This window comes from Hibiscus syriacus, unplaced genomic scaffold (genome assembly GCF_006381635.1).
Source record: "Hibiscus syriacus cultivar Baekdansim isolate YM2019G1 unplaced genomic scaffold, ASM638163v2 tig00113726_pilon, whole genome shotgun sequence".
NCBI classification, from domain to species: domain Eukaryota; kingdom Viridiplantae; phylum Streptophyta; class Magnoliopsida; order Malvales; family Malvaceae; genus Hibiscus; species Hibiscus syriacus.
The window spans coordinates 816,211-836,994 of record NW_024063472.1 but is presented as its reverse complement, the minus strand read 5'-3'; the positions used below and the strand labels follow the sequence as shown (position 1 = coordinate 836,994).

The 20,784-nt window shown below is 37.4% G+C and overlaps 1 protein-coding gene across 1 annotated transcript; it reads right to left on the bottom strand.

The window, feature by feature from the left end:
• Nucleotides 1-13,717: 13,717 nt before the first annotated feature.
• Nucleotides 13,718-14,576, bottom strand: LOC120187811 (23.6 kDa heat shock protein, mitochondrial-like). The gene is made up of 2 exons (XM_039191430.1): nucleotides 14,444-14,576; nucleotides 13,718-14,070 (listed from the first exon to the last, which is right to left on the bottom strand). Exons 1-2 carry the CDS (start codon nucleotides 14,574-14,576, stop codon nucleotides 13,718-13,720), a joined length of 486 nt encoding a protein of 161 aa, XP_039047361.1.
• Between the last annotated feature and the right edge of the window lie 6,208 nt (nucleotides 14,577-20,784).

Genomic DNA, 20,784 nt, shown 5'->3' with positions numbered 1-20,784 from the left:
GAGATATGAAGAGAAAACCTGGTTGCTCAGTTAGGAAATGTGTCACTTTATGCTGACCGAAAGCACAATGTTAGGCCACAAGATTTCAAACAAGAGGATCGAGGTGGACAAGGAAAAGATCGAAGTAATCGAGAAACTACTTCTCCCTACTATCGTGAATGGAATCTGAAGCTTCTTAGGGTATGTAGGCTTCTATCAGAGATTTATAAAAGGCTTCTAAAAAATCTCCTAGCCTTCGTGTCTTTTTCTATAGAAAAATCAACCTTTTGTGTTTGACAAAAATTGCCACATTGCATTTCAGGAGCTAAAGGCAACGCTGATCTCGGCACCCATAATTGTCCCACTGGATTGGACTACCCCATTTGATCTGATGTACGACACAAGCAACTATGTTTTAGGAGCAGTGCTAGGGCAAAGATGAGGTAAGAATTTTCACGTCATTTATTATGCGAGCCGCACCTTGAATGAAGCACAAGTAAACTACACAATCACTAAGAAGGAATTACTTGTTGTAGTATTTACATTTGATAAGTTTAGGTCCTAATTGATAGGCACTAAACTCATAGTTTACATCGATCACTTAGCTATCAAACACGTAGTAACTAAGAAAGATGCCAACCCTAGACTCATTAGATGGATACTACTATTGCAAGAGTTCAACTTAGAGGTTAACGATAGGAAATGAACTGAGAACCAGGTGGTCGATCATCTCTCTAGGCTTGAAAAGAACATTGCATGTGATGAACACTTAGAGGTTAGAAAGGACTTCCCTGATGAGAAAATTTTATTTGTCATGGCAATACCAAGGTACGCTGACATAGTTAATTTTCTTGTTAGCGGTTTTTGCCTCTTGATTTAAATAGTCAGGGCAAAAAGAAGTTCAGACATGTCGTGCGATTTTAATGCTAGGATGAAACCTACTTGTTCACGAAATGTGTGAATCAGGTGATTTAAAGAAACATTCCCAAAGAAGAGAATAGAGATATTTTATTCCATTACCATACATCACCGTGGGGGCATTTTGGTTGAACTAGGACTGCAACAAAAGTTCTCCAATCTGGTTTTCATTGGCCCACTCTATTCAAGGATGTGCATGAATTCTATAGGGAATGTGATCAATGCCAATTTACTAAGAACATATCAAGGAGAGATGAAATGCATGGTAAAATATTTTGGAGGTGAAACTCTTCGACATATGGGGGATAGATTTCAAGGGACCTTTTCTATCTTCCTTTTGTGATCTCTACATACTCCTAGTAGTGGACTTTGTGTCCAAATATGTTGAGGCCATGGCAACTCCAAGGAATGACTCCATGACTGTGCTCAATTTTCTCCACATGAACATCTTCAAAAGGTTTAGAGCACTTAGAACCATCATAAGTGGTGAAGGCACCCACTTCGATAACAAATTAATTACTAAAGCATTACAAAGATCTGGGGTGTGGCATAAAATTGCTATGTGATATCATTCCTAGACCAATAGGCAGACTGAAGTCTCTAACCCTGAGATCAAGCATCATTGAGAATATGGTAAATTTCAAGATGAATGATTGATCTCCCAAGCTCCATGAAACATTCTGGCCCTATCACACAACATTCAAAACATTACTTGAGATGTCACCCTCTAAGCTAGTCTATGGCAAAGCATGCCATGTTCCCGTGAAGCTAGAGCATAAGGCTACTGAAAATCAAGAAGCTTAACATGGATGCCCATCTAACTAGCGAAAAAATATTGCTAAAGATAAATGAGATGGGTGAGTTTAGAGATCAGGTATATGAAAATGCCATCTGTATAAGGAAAAAAATAAAGAGGTGGCATGACAAAAATTCTTACTGTGACATTTTCATGAAGGTCAACAGTATTTCTATACACTTTAGGCTAAAGTTATTCCTAGGCAAGTTCAAGTCTCGATGGTCTAGGCAATTCCAAGTACATCATGTCTATCCCAATGGAGCGGTGGACATAAAAAACTTAGACGATGACACATTCAAGGTCAATGCCAACGTCTAAAGGCCTACACTGGAGCCCCATCCTGTGAGACAAGTCAACACTCTTCTCCTGATGATTAAAAGTTTGGCCCATCTTCCTTTAAAAAAATTTCGTTATAGCATTTTATTTTCGTAGTTTATATATAAATAATTTGTTTTTACGTAACCGTTTTTTCTTACTTTTCAGTTCTATTTTAATTTTAATTTTTCTTTTAGCTTTTAATTTTATCCTTTTGTTTTTCAAACCAACCAATCACCATTCACTTCATCATTACTTTCATTTCTTGTTCTTAATTTTTCAATTTGCATTAACTCCCTTCCCAAAGCCACCCATCAACCCACTTTATTTTCTAAACTATCCACTATTTTTCTTTCTGCTACATTTTTCATTGTCATTCTTAACTTTTCCTTTTATTTTTATTTTCTCTCCACCGTAAAACCCCCATTGCTGTCACTTTTAAGCTTTCTTTCAATTTTTCTATAATCATTTTATTCCAGGTAAGACATGCTTGTTCCAAAATGACCCCGAAGCTTTCTTGTCCACCCAAAATTAAGCACTTAAAAGATTAAAGGACAACATAGCGAATGAGCGTTTCCAACTTATCAAGGGTTGAACCATTTAATTAGAAAATGGTTTTGTTATTTCAGATGCAAACAAAGAAGGTTTGTCCCTAAGGTCATGGACGTTGACGAAGCACAAGTGGAAACAGTTAGCTAAACCCCGGTGATGTCACTCCAGCGATTGTGAGGGAGTTTAAAACTCATCTCATTGACCATGACAACATGTTGTCTATGTGGTATACAATTTTTTTACTCCATCGGCCATCAACCATTACTTTAAACTTGAGAATATTGAGAATCACTTGTGAAGTTATTGCCGAAGCTGATATCTAGATAATCAATGCATCCTTGGAGGACTTGTGCCTTCGAGGATCTAAATAGAATGGGGATTGGCCTGACAAGTTAAGTGTAGAGAGACAATGCTAAAACCCCCAAGCAAAACTATGGAATATTTCCTCAACTTGTTTCATGCTTACTTCACATCATGCCATAGTTCTACTTCAGTGACTACTTCTCACTCAATCATTTGGATACCCAATCAAATCGGCGATATCATTGTAAAGCAAGTTTATAATTGTGTTAATCTTCCCCAACTTAATCATGACTCTGTGTAGAAAAAACAAAGTGATCGAGGAGCCCCTTGAAGAAACTATTCTAACCAAGAAAGGTATCACCAAAGAAAAGATCCCAGAGCTCATGGGCTTCGATGAAGATGCCATAAGTAGAACTTTGGAGAAGGGAGCAAAAAATATCGCTGCAACAAGTATGGTAGCTGTGGTGAATTCTTCGCACAAAACAAAGGATAAATTGGATAGTCTGTAGGACAATTTGCACACATTCTTCACCTATGTGAAGCAACGAGATGTTTTGATATCTTCCTTCTTCAAGGACATATTTCCAGTAACCCTTGATGAAATCCCTCCATTCCAGGATGAGATTTTGTCCAAACCAAAAAAATGCTATAGCAACTGCTGATGAGACCCCTCAAGAAGAAATTGTTGTAGCATATTAAGTTCTACCCAGTGTGCCAATCCTAATCGATCGGATCACTAATCACCATTCTTTGATCATCGAGGAATAGGAAGACGTCACAAATGCCTAGCACAACCTAAAGTATTCTGAGCGAACCCAAGTGTTAGATCCCGACTAAATGGAAGTGGAAGTGATCACCCATCCTAATGACATAGAAGTAGATCCCATCAGGAAACTAGGCTAGAACCTATCTTCCAAAGACTCAGCACAGAAAATTAATCTACCCATGATAAGACGCAAATTGAAAAGATCAACCGGACATGTAATCACAATCCTTGCTGAGGCATTTGTTATTGTAAAGCCTTCACACACCACCAATGAGATCGATTAGGACATCCCTACCTCGCTGAAGAAACGTCAGATGTGTATGGGGAGCAAGACCGATTTACCACCACAATAAGTACCTCTCTTTGCATTTGCATTTGCATTTGCATTTGAATTCATATAGTTTAGTTTAGTTTAATGTAGTCTTCATACATTGAGGATAATGTTTCTCTCAAGTGTGGGGTAGGTATGTTTCATAATTAGGCATTTGCATTGGTGTTGCAAACCTTTTTGCTATGGCATTAGTTAGGTTAAGCTAGTTACTTGGAATAAATTGATGATGCCTAATGATGAAATTTTTTATGGCTATAATTGAATGTACATGACTGATGAGAATGATAAAAATAATTATAGGACTTGATTCTTTGATACATAATTGTATGTTTTCTATCCTTAAGGAACTTAGAAATTCTTTATAAAAGAACCCTTGATTTCCTTAGCATAAATTATGGTCAATGAACTGAAATGTTGTAAGAAACTTTAGGCTAAAGTTATTCCTAGGCAAGTTCAAGTCTCGATGGTCTAGGCAATTCCAAGTACATCATGTATATCCCAATGGAGCGGTGAACATAAAAAAACTTAGACGATGGCACCATCTTCAAGGTGAATGCCAACGTCTAAAGGCCTACACTAGAGCCCCCATCCTGTGAGACAATTAAACACTTTCTCCATGATGATTGAAAGTTTGGCCCATCTTCCTTTAAAAAATTTCGTATAGCATTTTATTTTCGTAGTTATATATAAATAATTTGTTTTTACTTAACCTTTTTCTTAACTTTTCAGTTCTTTTTTATTTCAATATGTATTTTATCTTTTTCTTATGACAAGTGGAGGCTTAGGGTGAGAAGCATAGAAAACTTGAATCAAAACCCTAATATTTTATATGTTTGGGCAAAAAAAAAGAGGGAGACAAATCTTTTTTATTTCATTTTTATTCCTTTTGTTTTTCAAACCAACCAATCACCATTCACTTCATCAATACTTTCATTTCTCGTCCTTAATTTTTCACTTTTGCATTAACTCCCTTCTTCCCAAAACCACCCATCGCTCCACTTTTTTTCTAAACTATCCACTCTTTTTCTTTCAATTTTTCTATAATCTTTTTATTCCAGGTAACACATTGCTTGTTCCAAAATAAACCCCGAAACTTTCTTATCCTCCAAAAATATGAAGCACTTCGAAAGATTCAAGGATAACATGGTGAATGATTGTTTCCAACTTATCAAGGGTCGACCCGTTTAATTAGAAAATGGTTTTGTTATTCTAGATGCAAACAAAGAAGGTTTAGTCCCGAGGTCATGGACATTGTGATGAAGCACAAGTGGAAACAGTTACCCAAACACCCCAGTGATGTCACTCCAATGATCGTGAGGGAGTTTAAAACTCATCTCACTGACCCATCACAGCATGCGGTCTATCTACGAGGTACAAAATATTTCTTACTCCATTGGCCATCAACCATTTCTTTAAACTTGAGAATGTTGAGAATTGCCAAGTGAAGTTCGTTGCCGAAGCTGATATCAAGACAGTCAATGCAACCTTGGAGGACTTGTGCTTTAGAGGATCTAAATGGAATGGGACTGGCCCGACAAGTTAAGTGTATAGAGACAATGCCTAAAACCCCCAAGCAAAACTATGGAATCATTTCCTCAAAACTTGTTTGATGCATACTTCACATCATGCCATAGTTCTACTTCAATGACTACTTCTCCTCCACTCAATCATTGTGGGATGCCTAATCAATATGGGCGAGATCATTGTAAAGCAAGTTTATGATTGTGTTAATCTTCCCCAACTTAATGAGGGCTCTATGCAGAAAAAACAAAGTGATCGAGGAGCCCCTTGAAGAAACTATTCTAACCAAGAAAGGTATCACCAAAAAAAAGATCCCAAAGCTCATGGGATTCGATGAAAATGTCCTAAGTAGAACTTTCGAGAAGGGCGCAAAAACTATCGCTGCAACAAGAATGGTAGCTGTGGTGCATTATTCGTACAAAACAAAGGATAAATTGGATAGTCTGTAGGATAATTTTCACACATTCTTCACCTATGTGAAGCAACGGGATATGGTGAAATCTTCCTTCTTCAAGGACATATTTCCAGTAACCCTCAATGAACTCCCTTCATTCCAGGATGAGCTTTTGGCCAAACCAAAATATTCTATAGCACCTGCTGATGAGACCTCTCAAGAAGAAAATGTTATAGCATATTAAGTTCTACCTAGTGTGCCAATCCCATTCGATCTGATCACTAATCACCATTCTTCGATCATCGAGGAAGAGGAAGATGTCACCAATTCCTAGCACAACCTAAAGTATTCTGAGCGAACCCAAGTGTTGGATCCCGAACAAATAGAAGAGGAAGAGATCACCCATCCTAATGACATAGAAGTAGATCCCATCAGACAACTAGGCAAGAACCCACCTTCCAAAGACAAAGCACAGAAAATTAATCCACCCATGACAAGACACTAATTGAAAAGATCAACCGGATATGTAATCCCAATCCTTGCTGAGGCATTTGTTGTTGCAACACCTTCACACACCCCAATGAGATCGATTAGGATATCCCCACCTCGCTAAAGAAGCGTCAGATGTATGGGGAACAAGACCGATTTACCACCACAATGAGTACCTCTCTTTGCATTTGCATTTGCATTTTCTTTTGCTTCATATTGTTTAGTTTAGTTTAATGTAGTCTTCATGCATTGAGGATAATGCTTATCTCATGTGTGTAGTAGGTATTGTTCATAATTAGGCATTTGCATTTATAGTGTTAGCAAATATTTTTGCTATGTCATTAGTTAGGATTAAGCTAGTTAATTGGAATAAATTGATGATTAATTATGAATACTTTTTATGGCTATAATTGAATGTACATGACTAATGATAAAAAAAAATTATAGGACTTGATTCTTTGATTCATAATTGTATGTTTTCTATCATTGAGGAACTTAGAATTCTTTATAAAAGAACTCTTGATTTCCTTAGCATAAATTATGATCAATGAACTGAAATGTTTTATGAAGCTTTAAAGGCTAATTTAAACTCTCTTACTTTTAAAAATTGTGTAGAATTGAAAATAAATGCTTTGGCATAACTGTAGAGGGACACTCCTCTTTGTTATGATATTTCCTGGAAACCCCTTTGAATAAATGGCAACCATAGCATATGATTGAATGACAGTAGTCATGGATGCTCTACCTACTAGTTCAGGGATGGAATGTTTTCTCCAATTCATCTAGAGTGTGGGATGGTAGTTGTGATAGGCTGACTCACGTCGTAGCAGTGTTAAAAATTGGAATCTTAACAATTAAGAAATTGATGCTTAAAGGTAAAATTATGATACAATGGAATAGAGAACTTGATTAGAATCTTTCTAACTTGTTAAGCATAGACTGGATAATCATGCACACGCATACAAGGATTTCATTTTAGGATGGATTCTAGAATTTTCAAGTGATAGCATGTTGACCCAAATTAATTCCTGAGGGTTGAAATTCTATCCCAGTGATTATCTTGACTTTAACTTTGCCATAACATTTTTCTTTTATTAATTAGTATCCAATAGTTACGAGCAATAGCTTAAGTTTGGGGTGTGATAACCCCGTAAAAAGGCTATATTTTATGATTTTTTACTCAAGTAATTTGTTGTCTTAAATTCATTATCATAGCATTTAGTTGCATTTAGGTCATAATGTTGCACGTGGTGGAAAGGTTTTGTTGCAGCATAAGTTTATTGCTAAAACTGATATTGCTAAAGGGAAAGGTCTCGCGTTTGTGGTGTTATACAGGTAAAGAAATCAAACGAGGAAAATATTCCTATAGCATTCTAGATTAGAAGATCTGAAGGACTGATCAAGATGAGAGAAAATATTGCTACATATTCTTGAACAGAAATTTTTGGCGTAAAAGAGGACAAAATAAACATATCAAGCTGTCATGTTGTCCAAGCCTCACGTGGTTGTATGCAATGATTACACTTTTGGGACCACTTGCTAGCTTACCTCGTATTCACATAAAATACATGAATCTTAGGATACCAAGGAATTTTTGGGCCTAAAACCCTATAAAATTCCCTACTATAAATTTCTAAAGATACCCTACATTTTAGAGGACTTTTGGGTGACTTAAGAAAGAGAGGCGATAGCTCACAAACCTTTATTTTCTTATTATTTACTCATTTTTTATAGTGTCCTCAATAGTCTAGCTTCGAAGGGTATTAGCTAGGACCTTGAGAGAGGTTGCCTCACTAAGGTGGTTCATAGTGGTTCACGGTGGTGGTTCTAAGGGTCATGGAAGTAGCTCATTTGGGAGTTTCTCTTCTCCTTGTTATTTCATTTCTTATTTTATATGGGTTTTTACTAACATTGATGATGAATGAACTTAGCCCCACCATGAATTAAATTATTTGGTGTGGGTTTGCTTTGAATGATTTTTATTTTGTGTTAATGAATGTTGAAGTATTTTTATGTTTAAATGTTGTTTTGTTCATTGTTTATATTTTAAATGTTTAGACTTGTAAGAGCTTTCGAGAGATAGCCATTTTCTAAGTATAGTTGCCTAATATCGATAGAGTTTGGCTAGATCGACCTGAGCAAGGGAGCTAAACTGGATTGTGAGGTTTTAATCCACCATAGAGATAAGAAGAGGGTTTCATCGACTAAAAGAGATAGGATGTAACACCCTTAACCTGTATACGCAGTCAAATACAAGTTAAGATGCCAGACTGACCTTTATTAACATTTCCTACTTGAAATGTCCATAAAGTTTTGTTTCATTTTAAAATTATAATTCAATGGTTTAAACTAATTTAATTAATCACGTAAAATCATAACATTACTTTTTATCATCATATTTAGTATTCTATTTTAAGAAATAACTAGGCAGTGCAATGTTGTTTTTGTTTCATATTACAAATAAAATTGTCTAATTTAAAAATCAATCAAATCAACTTTTAAAGCATAATATTATAAAATACTATTCTTTTATACTACTACTTATATCTACTACCAGCCATATTAAAGCAGTTCTAATTTATTATTATGGACCATTTTAAACTAATCTATCATACAATTGAACAGATATAATATACATGCCACTAATAAACCAAATTAAAAATTTAGGGTGTCTTACTGATATTGTAGGTTGGTACTATTTTCCAAAAAGAGACGCCTTTAATGCTTCTCACTTCACGTCCTTATATTATCAGTACCTATGTGTGAAAATCATAACACGCTAAGTATAACTTATTGAGACATTATAAAATAATTGAGGTGAACAAAATATAAAATAACTAATAATTCAAAATAATAAAAGTATATTCAATTAAACACATGAATTTCCAAACCGACTTAAATATGCTATTTTCTTTCATCAGTAAACCTGTAAAGAATAAACGTCTCATGATTTTATGAAATCATGACAATCAATATCAAATCCCAGTAATCGATAAATAATCATTATATTCTATCACATATTCAATACTTTCACATTTCAATTTCATAGCTCAGTGTATATCTAAAGAGAATGCAAGGTACGTGAGTCACTCGAGTGTGTGCAATATGCACTAATAAGTGCCCACATGTTAACATCAACAATCCGCACTCGAAAGTGCCTATATCAATCGTACCATAGGTGCTACACGTGAAGTACATAAATGTATTGTATCAATAACGCTTGAATAATAATCACTCCACCTCATAGCATGCCAATTTTACCTACAACTCTCTATGGAACATACAATAGACTTTACAATAAAATTATATCCATTTATTAATCAAGCATTCCAATTTAGAAACATTTTTATCTCATCATTATAAAATTCATAACTTGGGCAGTTCATGCCTAAAATCATCCATAATTTAAAATACAACATCAATACAATACTTTGGGGCATTCATGCCCTAAAATCATTCATAAAACCTCTATATAAGCATTATGGAAATATTCCATAATCAAAATTAATCATAAGTTGACTTATCGCAAGTCTTCCACAATCAGAATAATTAAATAAATAAATTGTACTCACCTGGTAATGCCTTACTAGAACTTTTTATGCTCGTACTTGATCCTTTGCTTTCAACTCGATTCGATCACAAATTTATCGTAGTCTAGATAAATTCATATACAAAACACAATATTCAAAGCCTATTTAGTATTATACTAACATAATCCAAATCCAACAATAAAATCCATAAATTAATCTTATATAAAATTACTTCACTATTAAATAACAATCTACATTTCCAAACAAATTCTCAAATTCCTTATATTATCATCTTCATCACTAATTCAGTAACTTTCACAAACTTCACAATTTAGTCATCATTTATGATTCTTTTAGAATTCATACTAACTTTTCTAATTAATTCAAAATGGTCTTCGATCACCACTTAATTAGATCCAAACTTAATACCCAAAATTTCCAGCATTAAATATAATATTAAATCTAATAATCATATTTACAAATGTGTCATTTAACCCCTAAAATTTCCAATCTTCGAATAAACCACTAACTTAACCAACATGCAGTTTGGTCCCAAATCATCATTCAAACTTCAAATTCAGTATCCAAACATAAATTTCCAGCATCATAACACTTCACTCAATCTAATACATTAACATTTAAAAACTTGAAATTACATCCCCAAACTTTCTAACATAATTCAAATTAGCCACTAACTTTCACTTCTTGTAATTTGATCCAAAACATATTCTAACTTCACTTTTAACTTCTAAACATTAAATTCCAGTAATTAACCCTCACATTAAAGATCTATATATTTTCACTGGTTTTGGTGGGAACACACTAGATAACCTAATATGATCTCCTGAACCTAGACATCCGAAATATTTCCATCTGAACTGAATATTATCTGTTACTACCTGAAATATCAATGGGACCTCAGCTTAGCCTAAAAATATGTAGATATCTGAACCAATAAGGAAACATAGTTTATCTGTTTATGCACGTTCTTCAGTATTATCTGGTAGTTCTGTATTACTATGTTATCCAAAGCTCACTCTATTACTCCCATTTCAGGTTAAAAGAATTGTACCAGTGCAATTATCGACTTCAATAAGGGAGTTCTTCCGGCATTGTTTGCAGAGTATAGTACATGATTAGGGGGCATGTAATTGTATTTTTTTTATATACGAGATCATCGAAAACCCATAGGGATTTCATCATCATTAAATGTGATAAAATTATTCGTATTTAGGTTGTTCACCAATCTATCCATCTTATCCACAAATAATATTTATAACGAAAGTCTGGTTCAACACTCTCATAAGCATTTATGTGTGGTTTCGAGTTTAATAAGAGGGTTAACACTAAGACTTGTGCAGGTTGTTTGTGTAATTATTCAACCATATTGTTCTCACTGTGCTTGATACTTTAGAAATTCTCGCGCCTCTTCTTCTTTTACGGGTTCATTAATTTTTTAATGTCTTCATCTTTTGTTGGTTCTTGCATAGGGCTTTCCCTTTTTACGCATGTATGTTTTACTTCTATTGGATTGGAAGTATTAGAGGAGTAACTCTCCCACTTTGGGTAAAGTTTCCCTCTCCAATTACTCCAACTGACGCATTTTCAGTATTTCTATGAGTCATCATGTTGCAATCATACCTCCACGACACGTGCTTGCTGTCTTTGTACACGAATGGGTCGGAGTCTCTATTATGAGTTTAAGTGTTGGTTTGGCCGCCTCCTTCTTCGGCTGGTAATTAATGACAAAGGGAATTTAATAGAATATCCTTTTGATTTTTGCTCTTCTATTGTGCACACATCATTCTCTTCACATCTATCTTCGAAAATTCTAAATCTTTGATACCCATCATTCGTTGGATCAAATCCCTATACTCTTTGCAATCTTTCATTCTAAGTCCTTTTCTCCATGGAATTTATAGAATGATCCTCCATCACCGTTAATTTTCAAACTTACGATAATCATGTTCTCTCAACCATCTTATTCCGAACCCATCTCAACGGAGTCTTCACTTCTGAAACATGTATCTTAACTTTTCTCCTCTCATTATTTTCTACTAGATTGACCCTGGCTCATTGTGAGCTAGTAATGGTTATCAGCAACGTTAGGCCTTGTTGGTGAATTAAAGGATATGACATTTCTATCAATCAAATTTTGAACATTCTTCTTGAATGTAGTGCAATTTTCAATAGAATTTCCAAAAATTGATGCATGATACTCACATTGAGCTGATGCATCATACCATTGTGGGTATAGAGGCTTGAAAGATGTGAGGAAAATTGGAGATACCAATCTTTGTTCTAGTAACTTCTCATACAATCCTTATAAGGGACTATAACAGACATGAATTGCAGTTTCTTTTGGTTCAACCTTGGAGTTATTGGTTTATTCCTTTGTTAACTTTGTGACCTGACGTCATAATGTTGGATTTCAAGTACCTAGTAGCATACATGACTTGCGGGGAAGAATGATAGTGGAATAACATGGCCATGGCCATCAACCATGTTACATTATTCTCCCTTTTCTTATTAGAAGGCATTGGTTTCTTGATGCTCTTAGATTCTTAAACTTCCCATCTTTGATACATACCTATATCATTTCACCAGAAAGGATCAGATCTGCAAAGTCTAAGGTGGCACTTCATACCAGCTTATCATAATATAGCTTCTTTAATGAGTTAACGAAAAGGACAATAATTTCCTTCTTAAAAAGGGTGGTTGCACTTGTGCATCCACATAACTATATCTCTATGCATATTGCCTAAAATTTTCATTAGGCTTCTTCTCTAAATTGTTAATTGAGAAACGATCCGGGACCATGTCTGTGATGTTCTTGTATTATTCCTTGAAAGCTTTGGCCAAGTCTCTCCATATGTTAACCTGTACTCTATTAAGTTGATTGTACCACCTTATAGCAGATTCGGTCAAACTATCTTGAAAGCGATGGATCAAGAGTTTGTCATCATTTACATGATTTTTCATATTCCGGAAAAACATGGTCAGGTGAGCCACTGGAATACTTGTTCCATCAAACTTATCAAAATTTGGCACCTTGAATTTTGGTGGTATCACTAAATATGGTACAAGGCTTGTTGGAAAGCTAGATTAAGCTTTAATGTTCAACAAACATTGAATGTTTTTCTTATTAATTCCAGTGATCGTGTACATGGTTTTATAAAAGCTAACAAAAGCTTGGCACAATTCTAGAAGCTCTGTAACTTCCTCAACTGACTGCTAACAACACTAACTGCTCTTAACTAACTCTAGCTATTTAGTTCTAATATTCCCTCTACTTTCTCCTCCTCCTTCAACAAGGTAACATACACATCTTAGCCTTGAACAACTGAAAAGATGAATAATTGAATCGAAAGTGCCGATGCTTCCTTCCGTTCACTTGAATCGAAAGTGCCGATGCTTCCTTTCGTTCTTCTTGAATCGAAAGTGCCGATGCTTCTTTTCGTTCTTCTTGAATCGAAAGTGCCGATGCTTCCTTCCGTTCACTTTGAATCGAAAGTGCTGATGCTTCCTTTCGTTTTTCTTATTCACCTTCATTTCTTTCTTCTTCACCCTCTTTTACAAGGTTCTAGACATTTTCCTATTCTAAAAAATTCTTAAAAAAAACTTTTGATGTGAATGAACATGCACCAAAAAAATTCTAAAAAAAAACCTTATTCTATAACAACAATGTGAAACAAACCAAACACCAGCAACATCATTGAAACATTTTCCTTAGGCATCTTATGGCCATTGACGTTGAAACGTCTGAGGATTTTATTCCCCCCTCGTTAGATTCTTTGGCCTCGCCTTCGATGACCAGAGTGTTCTATTCCAAGGACACTTTGACATCCTCTTTCCCGAGCCCAGACATGTCAATTCGACGGTTCAAGGCGTCTTTCGTTTCCTTAGCGCTCCGGCTTCGGTGTAGACCCCCTCCCATGCCACGCGATACAGCCACAAATGGATTCTCCATGAATTGATTCATCATGTTCAGGACTTGGCTCAGGTTCCTCGCTGGGGAGAAAGGATCAAACACGTCTGAGAAGAAACCATCACTACGGCGAGAAAGTGAGCGTGCGCGGCGGTGATCATCGCTGAACTCACTATCGTCATTGTCGCTATCGAACTCATGTATGGCGTTGTTGTTAAAGAGCCTGGAGGTTGGTGAAGCGATGGCCACTGGGTGTACCATGCGCAAGGAGCTAGGGAAGAAAGTTTAGAAGCGTGAAACCAAAATTCCCAGGACTTTGGCGAAAGATACCATGTTGGAAAGCTAGATTAAGCTTTAATGTTCAAAAAACATTGAATGGTTTTCTTATTAATTCCAGTGATAATGTACATGGTTTTATAATAGCTAATAGAAGCTTGGCACAATTCTAGAAGCTCTGTAACTTCCTCAACTAGCTGCTAACAACACTAACTGCTCTTAACTAACTCTAGCTATTTAGTTCTCATAACGCTAAGCTCCCATGCATCAACTCCACAAAAGGCATTATATATTCCATTACTTTAATCCCTTCTTCTAATGACTTAACCTTCTCATCCACCATACCTGATTGTTTAGGTTGTTCCATATTCCTCCTCTCAAACTCTGCATGATCATTTAAATCTGGGGCGAAAAGCTTAATAGGGCTTACGCCCAGGTAAGAGTTGGTTGCCCCATGATAATTCATAAGCTGAGACATGTTGGATTGTTGGACACTGCTGGAAATCACCAATTATGGGTGTGGTTAATGTTGTTTATGAGATGGATTAAATTCTGTGAAGTGTATCGAGTCCTTATTACGAATTTTAACTTGTGTTTTGCCTTTTTCAAAGCCCTAAATTTGACTCATCATTTGGGATAATCCAACCTTTATTTTTTCAAGTAAATCAAGTTGAGATTTCTGCATGTTTTCCCTCATGCTCGAGATGTCATTCCTCATGGCTTGGACGTCACTCTGTATATTCTAAACTTCTTTTGTGATTGGGATACTTCTATTTTTTTCATTCTATCTTCCATTTGTCTCTATTGTGTGGGTGACTGATTTGATCTTCTCTAGATTTCAATATAACTGTAATCGAACCTCCAATAAGTTATTTTTAAGTTTTGACTATTAATGAATATTGCTAATGTATAAATTGTGTCAGAAAATGAAATATGATATGATATGTAAAAATGTAAATATGTTTGCAAAAGAAAATGTGTTGGTCCAAATAAAATTGATTATATAAAGTAACATGTGCCCTAAGAAAAAAAATAGTGTTACTTAAAAAACTGAAATACTGAAATGCTAACAGAACAAGGGATTATATAAAATGGTGAGCTTTATCGCCTAACTTCATCACTTCATTTAAAGGGAATGCATGATCTAGCCAACAACTTAACATATATTTGCTTCCTTAGCCATATCAACTACCTCTAATGTCACTTCACTTATTCGTATGAGGGAGTGTTCCATGAGGTTATTCCTAACCTGGACATCTCCTCGGGTGAGTTTCCATTCAAAATCCCACTGCTCATTACTCACCTTTGAGGTTTTACAAAGTTCATCAACAAGTTTTTTATACTCCTCATGAGAATTCTCAACCTCTTCAACCAGTTGTTTTTCATTCTTTTCTTGACTAGATTCTTGTTATGTATGGCTCATAAAAAGTCTCGTTGTGGGGTTACGAATTATGTGGGTTGGGGGTGTGGGGGCGCAGCCCCCGCGGTACGGTACAGGGTTGATTTTGTAATTATGTACCAGGGTTTTCTATTATAAATAGAGATGTAACCTAGACCTAAAATATCATTGAATAAAACTTCTAGCGCCGCCTAGGCACCGAGGACGTAAGCACATTGCCGAACCTCGTAAAATTCTCGTGTTCTCTTTCGTTTTCTTTACCCGTTTTCGTCAACAATTGGTATCAGATGTCAGGAGCAAAATTCGAAGTCGCGAAATTCGATGGTCAGGGTAACTTCGGATTATGGCAAACGAGGGTGAAGGATCTATTGGCGCAGCAAGGGATCTTGAAGGCTTTGCGACCTACAAAGCCGGCGTCGATGGATGAGGAAGATTGGGAAGAATTGCAGCAGCGAGCGGCAGGAACCATACGATTATGCTTGGCGGACGAGGTCATGTATCACGTCATGCATCTATCGTCTCCAGACGAAATTTGGAGGAAGTTGGAAAGTCAGTTTATGTCCAAATCCTTAACGACAAAACTGTATCTGAAGCAGCGGCTGTATGGGCTGAAGATGCAGGACGATCACGATTTGGCGCAACACGTGAATGTCTTCAATCAAATCGTTTCTGATCTGGCTCGGCTTGATGTGAAAATTGAGGATGAAGACAGAGCGATGATTCTGTTGTGTTCGTTGCCTTCCTCTTACGAACACATGGTGACTACTCTTACATATGGAAAAGAGACTATCAACGTTGAGGAGATTACTGCAGCCTTGTTGGCTCACAACCAGCGGAAGCAGAATGCAGGGGAAAGCTCTCAAGCCGATAGCTTATATGTCAAGGGTAATCGAGATCGTGGACGGAAGCCAGAGAAGGCAGGGTCCGGGAAGCGGAATTCCAGATCCAAATCCAGGGATAAGAAGACGATTCACTGTTACAAGTGCAAGGAGGCGGGACATATGAAGCGAGACTGTCCGAAGTTGAAAAAGCAGACCGATGAGAAGCGTGATGGCTTATCCAAGTCTGTGAACGTGGTCGAGGATGATACTTCTGATTGCAGTGAGGGTGATATGCTTTCTATTTCAACGACACAATTGACGGATGCTTGGATTCTTGATTCTGGATGTTCTTATCACATCACGCCAAATAGGGAATGGTTTTTGACATACATGCCGGTTAATTCTGGTTCGGTTATTTGGGTGATGATCGATGTTGCAATATTGTTGGTATTGGTGATGTCAGAATTAAGATGCACGATGGCTCCGTTCGGACGTTGAGTGGTGTTCGACATATCCCAGACTTGAAGAAGAATTTGATTTCCTTGGGCACTTTGCACAAGAATGGTTTTATCCCTAAGGCTGACGAGGATAGGGAAACCATTCGGATTGTTAAAGGAGCATTGACTGTGATGAAAGGCAAGATGACTGCAGGGAATATCTACAGATTGTTAGGGAGTACCGTTGCAGGTGGAGTTCACTCTGTTGAGTCCTGTGATGATACGACAAAATTGTGGCATATGCGCCTTGCTCATCTTAGTGAACGTGGTATGGCAGAATTACACAAGAGAAACTTGTTGCATGGTGTCAAAAGCTGTAAGCTCGATTTTTGCAAGTATTGTGTTCTTGGTAAACAGACTAAAGTCCGTTTCAAGACTGCGAAGCACACAACTCAAGGGATTCTTGATTATGTGCATTCTGATGTATGGGGGCCTTCAACGACATCGTCTTTGGGTGGATCTAGGTACTATGTTACTTTTATTGATGATTTTTCACGGAAAGTTTGGGTGTATTTTTTGAAACAGAAATCTGAAGTTTTTGAGAAGTTCAAGCTGTGGAAGCTGAGGTAGAAAACCAAACAGGACGAAAAATCAAGTGTTTGCGGTCTGATAATGGTACGGAGTACACAGATTCACAGTTCCTACAATTCTGTAAGGAGCATGGGATTCAGAGGCATTTACAGTGCGCAAGACACCACAACAGAATGGTGTTGCGGAACGAATGAACAGGTCGTTGAATGAAAGAGCCAGATGTTTGCGGTTGAATGCGGGGCTTCCCAAACTTCTGGGCTGAGGCTGTTAACATGGCGTGTTACCTTATCAACAGATCGCCAAGGGCATCGCTGGCTGGGAAAGTTGCAGAGGTATGGACTGGTCATGATGTTAGTTTTGATAACTTACGGATTTTTGGTTGTCCTGCTTATGTGCATGTACCTGCTGATGAGAGATCCAAACTTGATGCAAAATCGAAGGAGTGCATTTTTCTGGGTTACAAGAAAGGTGTCAAAGGATTCAAGTTCTGGGATCCAGTTGCGAAGAAAGTTGTGATTAGTAGAGATGTCGTTTTTGATGAACAGTCTATGTTGCAGCAGCAAGACACGACAGTGGTAGATTTCGAGCAGTTTCCAGTTGAGAAACCAGAAACTTCTCAACCGACTTCTGGTGGTTCCACTACGGATGATTTGCAGGATTATAGTCTCGCCAGAGACAGGGTGAGACGGACGAATATAAGCCTCCGAACAGATTGGTTTTGAAGACTTGGTATCTTTTGCACTTACTGTTAGCAGTGATGATCCAGTTACTTTCATGATGCCGTTACTAGTCGGAAAACGACAAGTGGATGGCAGCCATGGTTGAGGAGATGGAGTCTTTTGAATCACAATCGCACATGGGAGTTAGTTCCCCTTCCTGAGGGTAAGAAGCCGATTGGTTGCAAATGGGTGTATAAGAAGAACCAGCAGTAACAAAAAAGAGGGGAGAAGTTCAAGGCTCGTTTGGTAGCGAAGGGTTTTTTCAACAGCAGAAAGGAGTTGATTATGATGAAATCTTTTCTCCTGTGGTCAGGCACACTTCAATCCGAGCAGTACTTGCATTGGTGGCTAGTTGGGATTGCATTTAGAGCAGATGGATGTTAAAACTGCTTTTTTGCATGGTGATTTAGAGGAGCAGATCTACATGCGGCAACCTGAAGGTTCACTCAACCTGGAAACGAGCATTTAGTTTGCAGATTGAAGAAATCTTTGTACGGGTTAAAACAGTCTCCGAGACAGTGGTATAAACGCTTTGACTCCTATATGATCAAGATTGGCTACAACCGATGTGAGTATGATTGTTGTGTCTATGTTAAGAGCCTTGATGATGGTTCTTTTATTTTTTCTATTACTGTATGTTGATGATATGTTGATTGCTGCGAAGAACATGGATGATGTTATCGGTTTGAAAACTTTATTGAGTCAGGATTTGATATGAAAGATTTAGGTGCTGCAAAGAAAATTCTTGGAATGGAAATTTGCAGGGACAGAGACTCAAGGAAACTGCGGCTATCTCAACGGGGTTATGTTGAGAAAATGCTAGAAAGGTTTGCGATGAGCACGCGAAACCAGTTAGCACTCCATTGGCGAATCACTTAAGCTCTCATCATAACAGTGCCCTAAGACAGATAAGGAAGCTGAAATATGGCAAAGGTTCCGTATTCTAATGCTGTTGGCTGCTTGATGTATGCGATGGTATGTACTCGTCCTGATTTAGCTCATGCTGTTAGTCAAGTTTGTAAGTACATGTCTAAACCTGGTAAGCAACATTGGGATGCAGTCAAGTGGATCTTTCGGTACTTAAAGGGTACTGTGGGACATGGAATTGTTTTTGGGAGTCAGCGGGATATCCTTTGTTGTAGGATATGTGGATTCAGATTATGCAGGTGACTTGGATAATAGAAGATCTACGACAGGGTATGTGTTTACTCTTGGTGGAGGGCCTATTTTGGAAGTCTACTGTTCAATCTGTCGTGGCACTATCTACAACTGAAGCTGAATACATGGCAGCGGCTGAAGCTGCAAAAGAAGCTTTATGGCTTACTGGTTTAGTGAAGGAGTTGGGTGTTCAACAAGGTGGAGTTCAGTTGCTTTGTGATAATCAAGTGCTATTCACTTGGCTAAGAATCAGGTGTATCGTGCTAGAACTAAACATATTGATGTAAGGTTCCACAAGATCAGAGAGTTAGTTGCATCTGAGAGGTTTTGTTTCAGAGGTACATACTGATGAGAATGCCGCTGATATGTTCACCAAGCCAGTTACGACAGAAGTTCAAGCATTGCTTGGACTTGTTGAATGTTTCGAGTTGTTAAAGAAGCAAGGTAACCCAACCCACATTGAAGTTTCCAAGGGGCAGGATATTCGCCAAGGTGGAGATTTGTTATGTATGGCTCATAAAAAGTCTCGTTGTGGGGTTACGAATTATGTGGGTTGGGGGTGTGGGGGCGCAGCCCCCGCGGTACGGTACAGGGTTGATTTTGTAATTATGTACCAGGGTTTTCTATTATAAATAGAGATGTAACCTAGACCTAAAATATCATTGAATAAAACTTCTAGCGCCGCCTAGGCACCGAGGACGTAAGCACATTGCCGAACCTCGTAAAATTCTCGTGTTCTTTCGTTTTCTTTACCCGTTTTCGTCAACAATTCTAACATGTTAATAGTGTCTTTCATTTGAAAATTCTAAATAAGCTCTTCCATCATCACCATGTTGTCCCTTAGTGCTTGGTTCTAAAAACGACTCTCTATATGCTCATTTTGGGCAGTGTTGTGCCGACCTTGCATTTCTTGTAAGTTTTGAGAAAGCGTCTCCAGTTGGACTTTGCTTTCTTTGAACTTCCCCCACCAACGCTCAACTTCTCCTGCTTGTTCATTAACTATTGGAATATTAGCAATGCACGAGAGTGAGTGTGTGTGAATGTAGGCGTGAGCTGGTATGAATGCGTGAGTTGGTTAGGGGCTGTTAGCAAGCTGTTAAGAGTTGGTTAAGGTTGTTAAAACTGCTATGTAGTTGTAGCCAGCTCAGCAGAATAAATGTATATACAATACTAACTGATACATGAGAAATACATATACATTTTCTGTAAAACTTCACTGATCTTGAATTTTAACATGGTATATTTCGCTAGACGATTCAGGCGGTTTGCTTATATTTTCGCTGCTTGACAAGAGTCATCACAATGAGTGTTGATTAGCTCGCTTCTTCAATAGACGGTGTCTCGAGGAATTCTAAGGCTTTCTCAAATAAGAGAGTTAATGTCAACTGGATGAAGGAATTTCCTGTTGTGGAAACAACGGGTACTTCTCACCGTTCGCAGCCATAGACTTGAACGGCTTCTCATTGGCTCAATGACTACTTTGTCACAAACGGTGGTTAGTGATTCTGGTGAGGTTGTATTGAACGAGTTGTATAAAGAATATGTGGCTCAGGACAGTGCT

Bases quoted from the DNA above. Each gene is read 5' to 3' on its own strand.
- LOC120187811 (XM_039191430.1), bottom strand. From the start codon at position 14,576: ATGTCTCAGCTTATGAATTATCATGGGGCAACCAACTCTTACCTGGGC. The intron at 14,071-14,443 runs GTATGGTGGATG...TGGTACACCCAG, and splicing joins GGAACAACCTAAACAATCAG to TGGCCATCGCTTCACCAACC.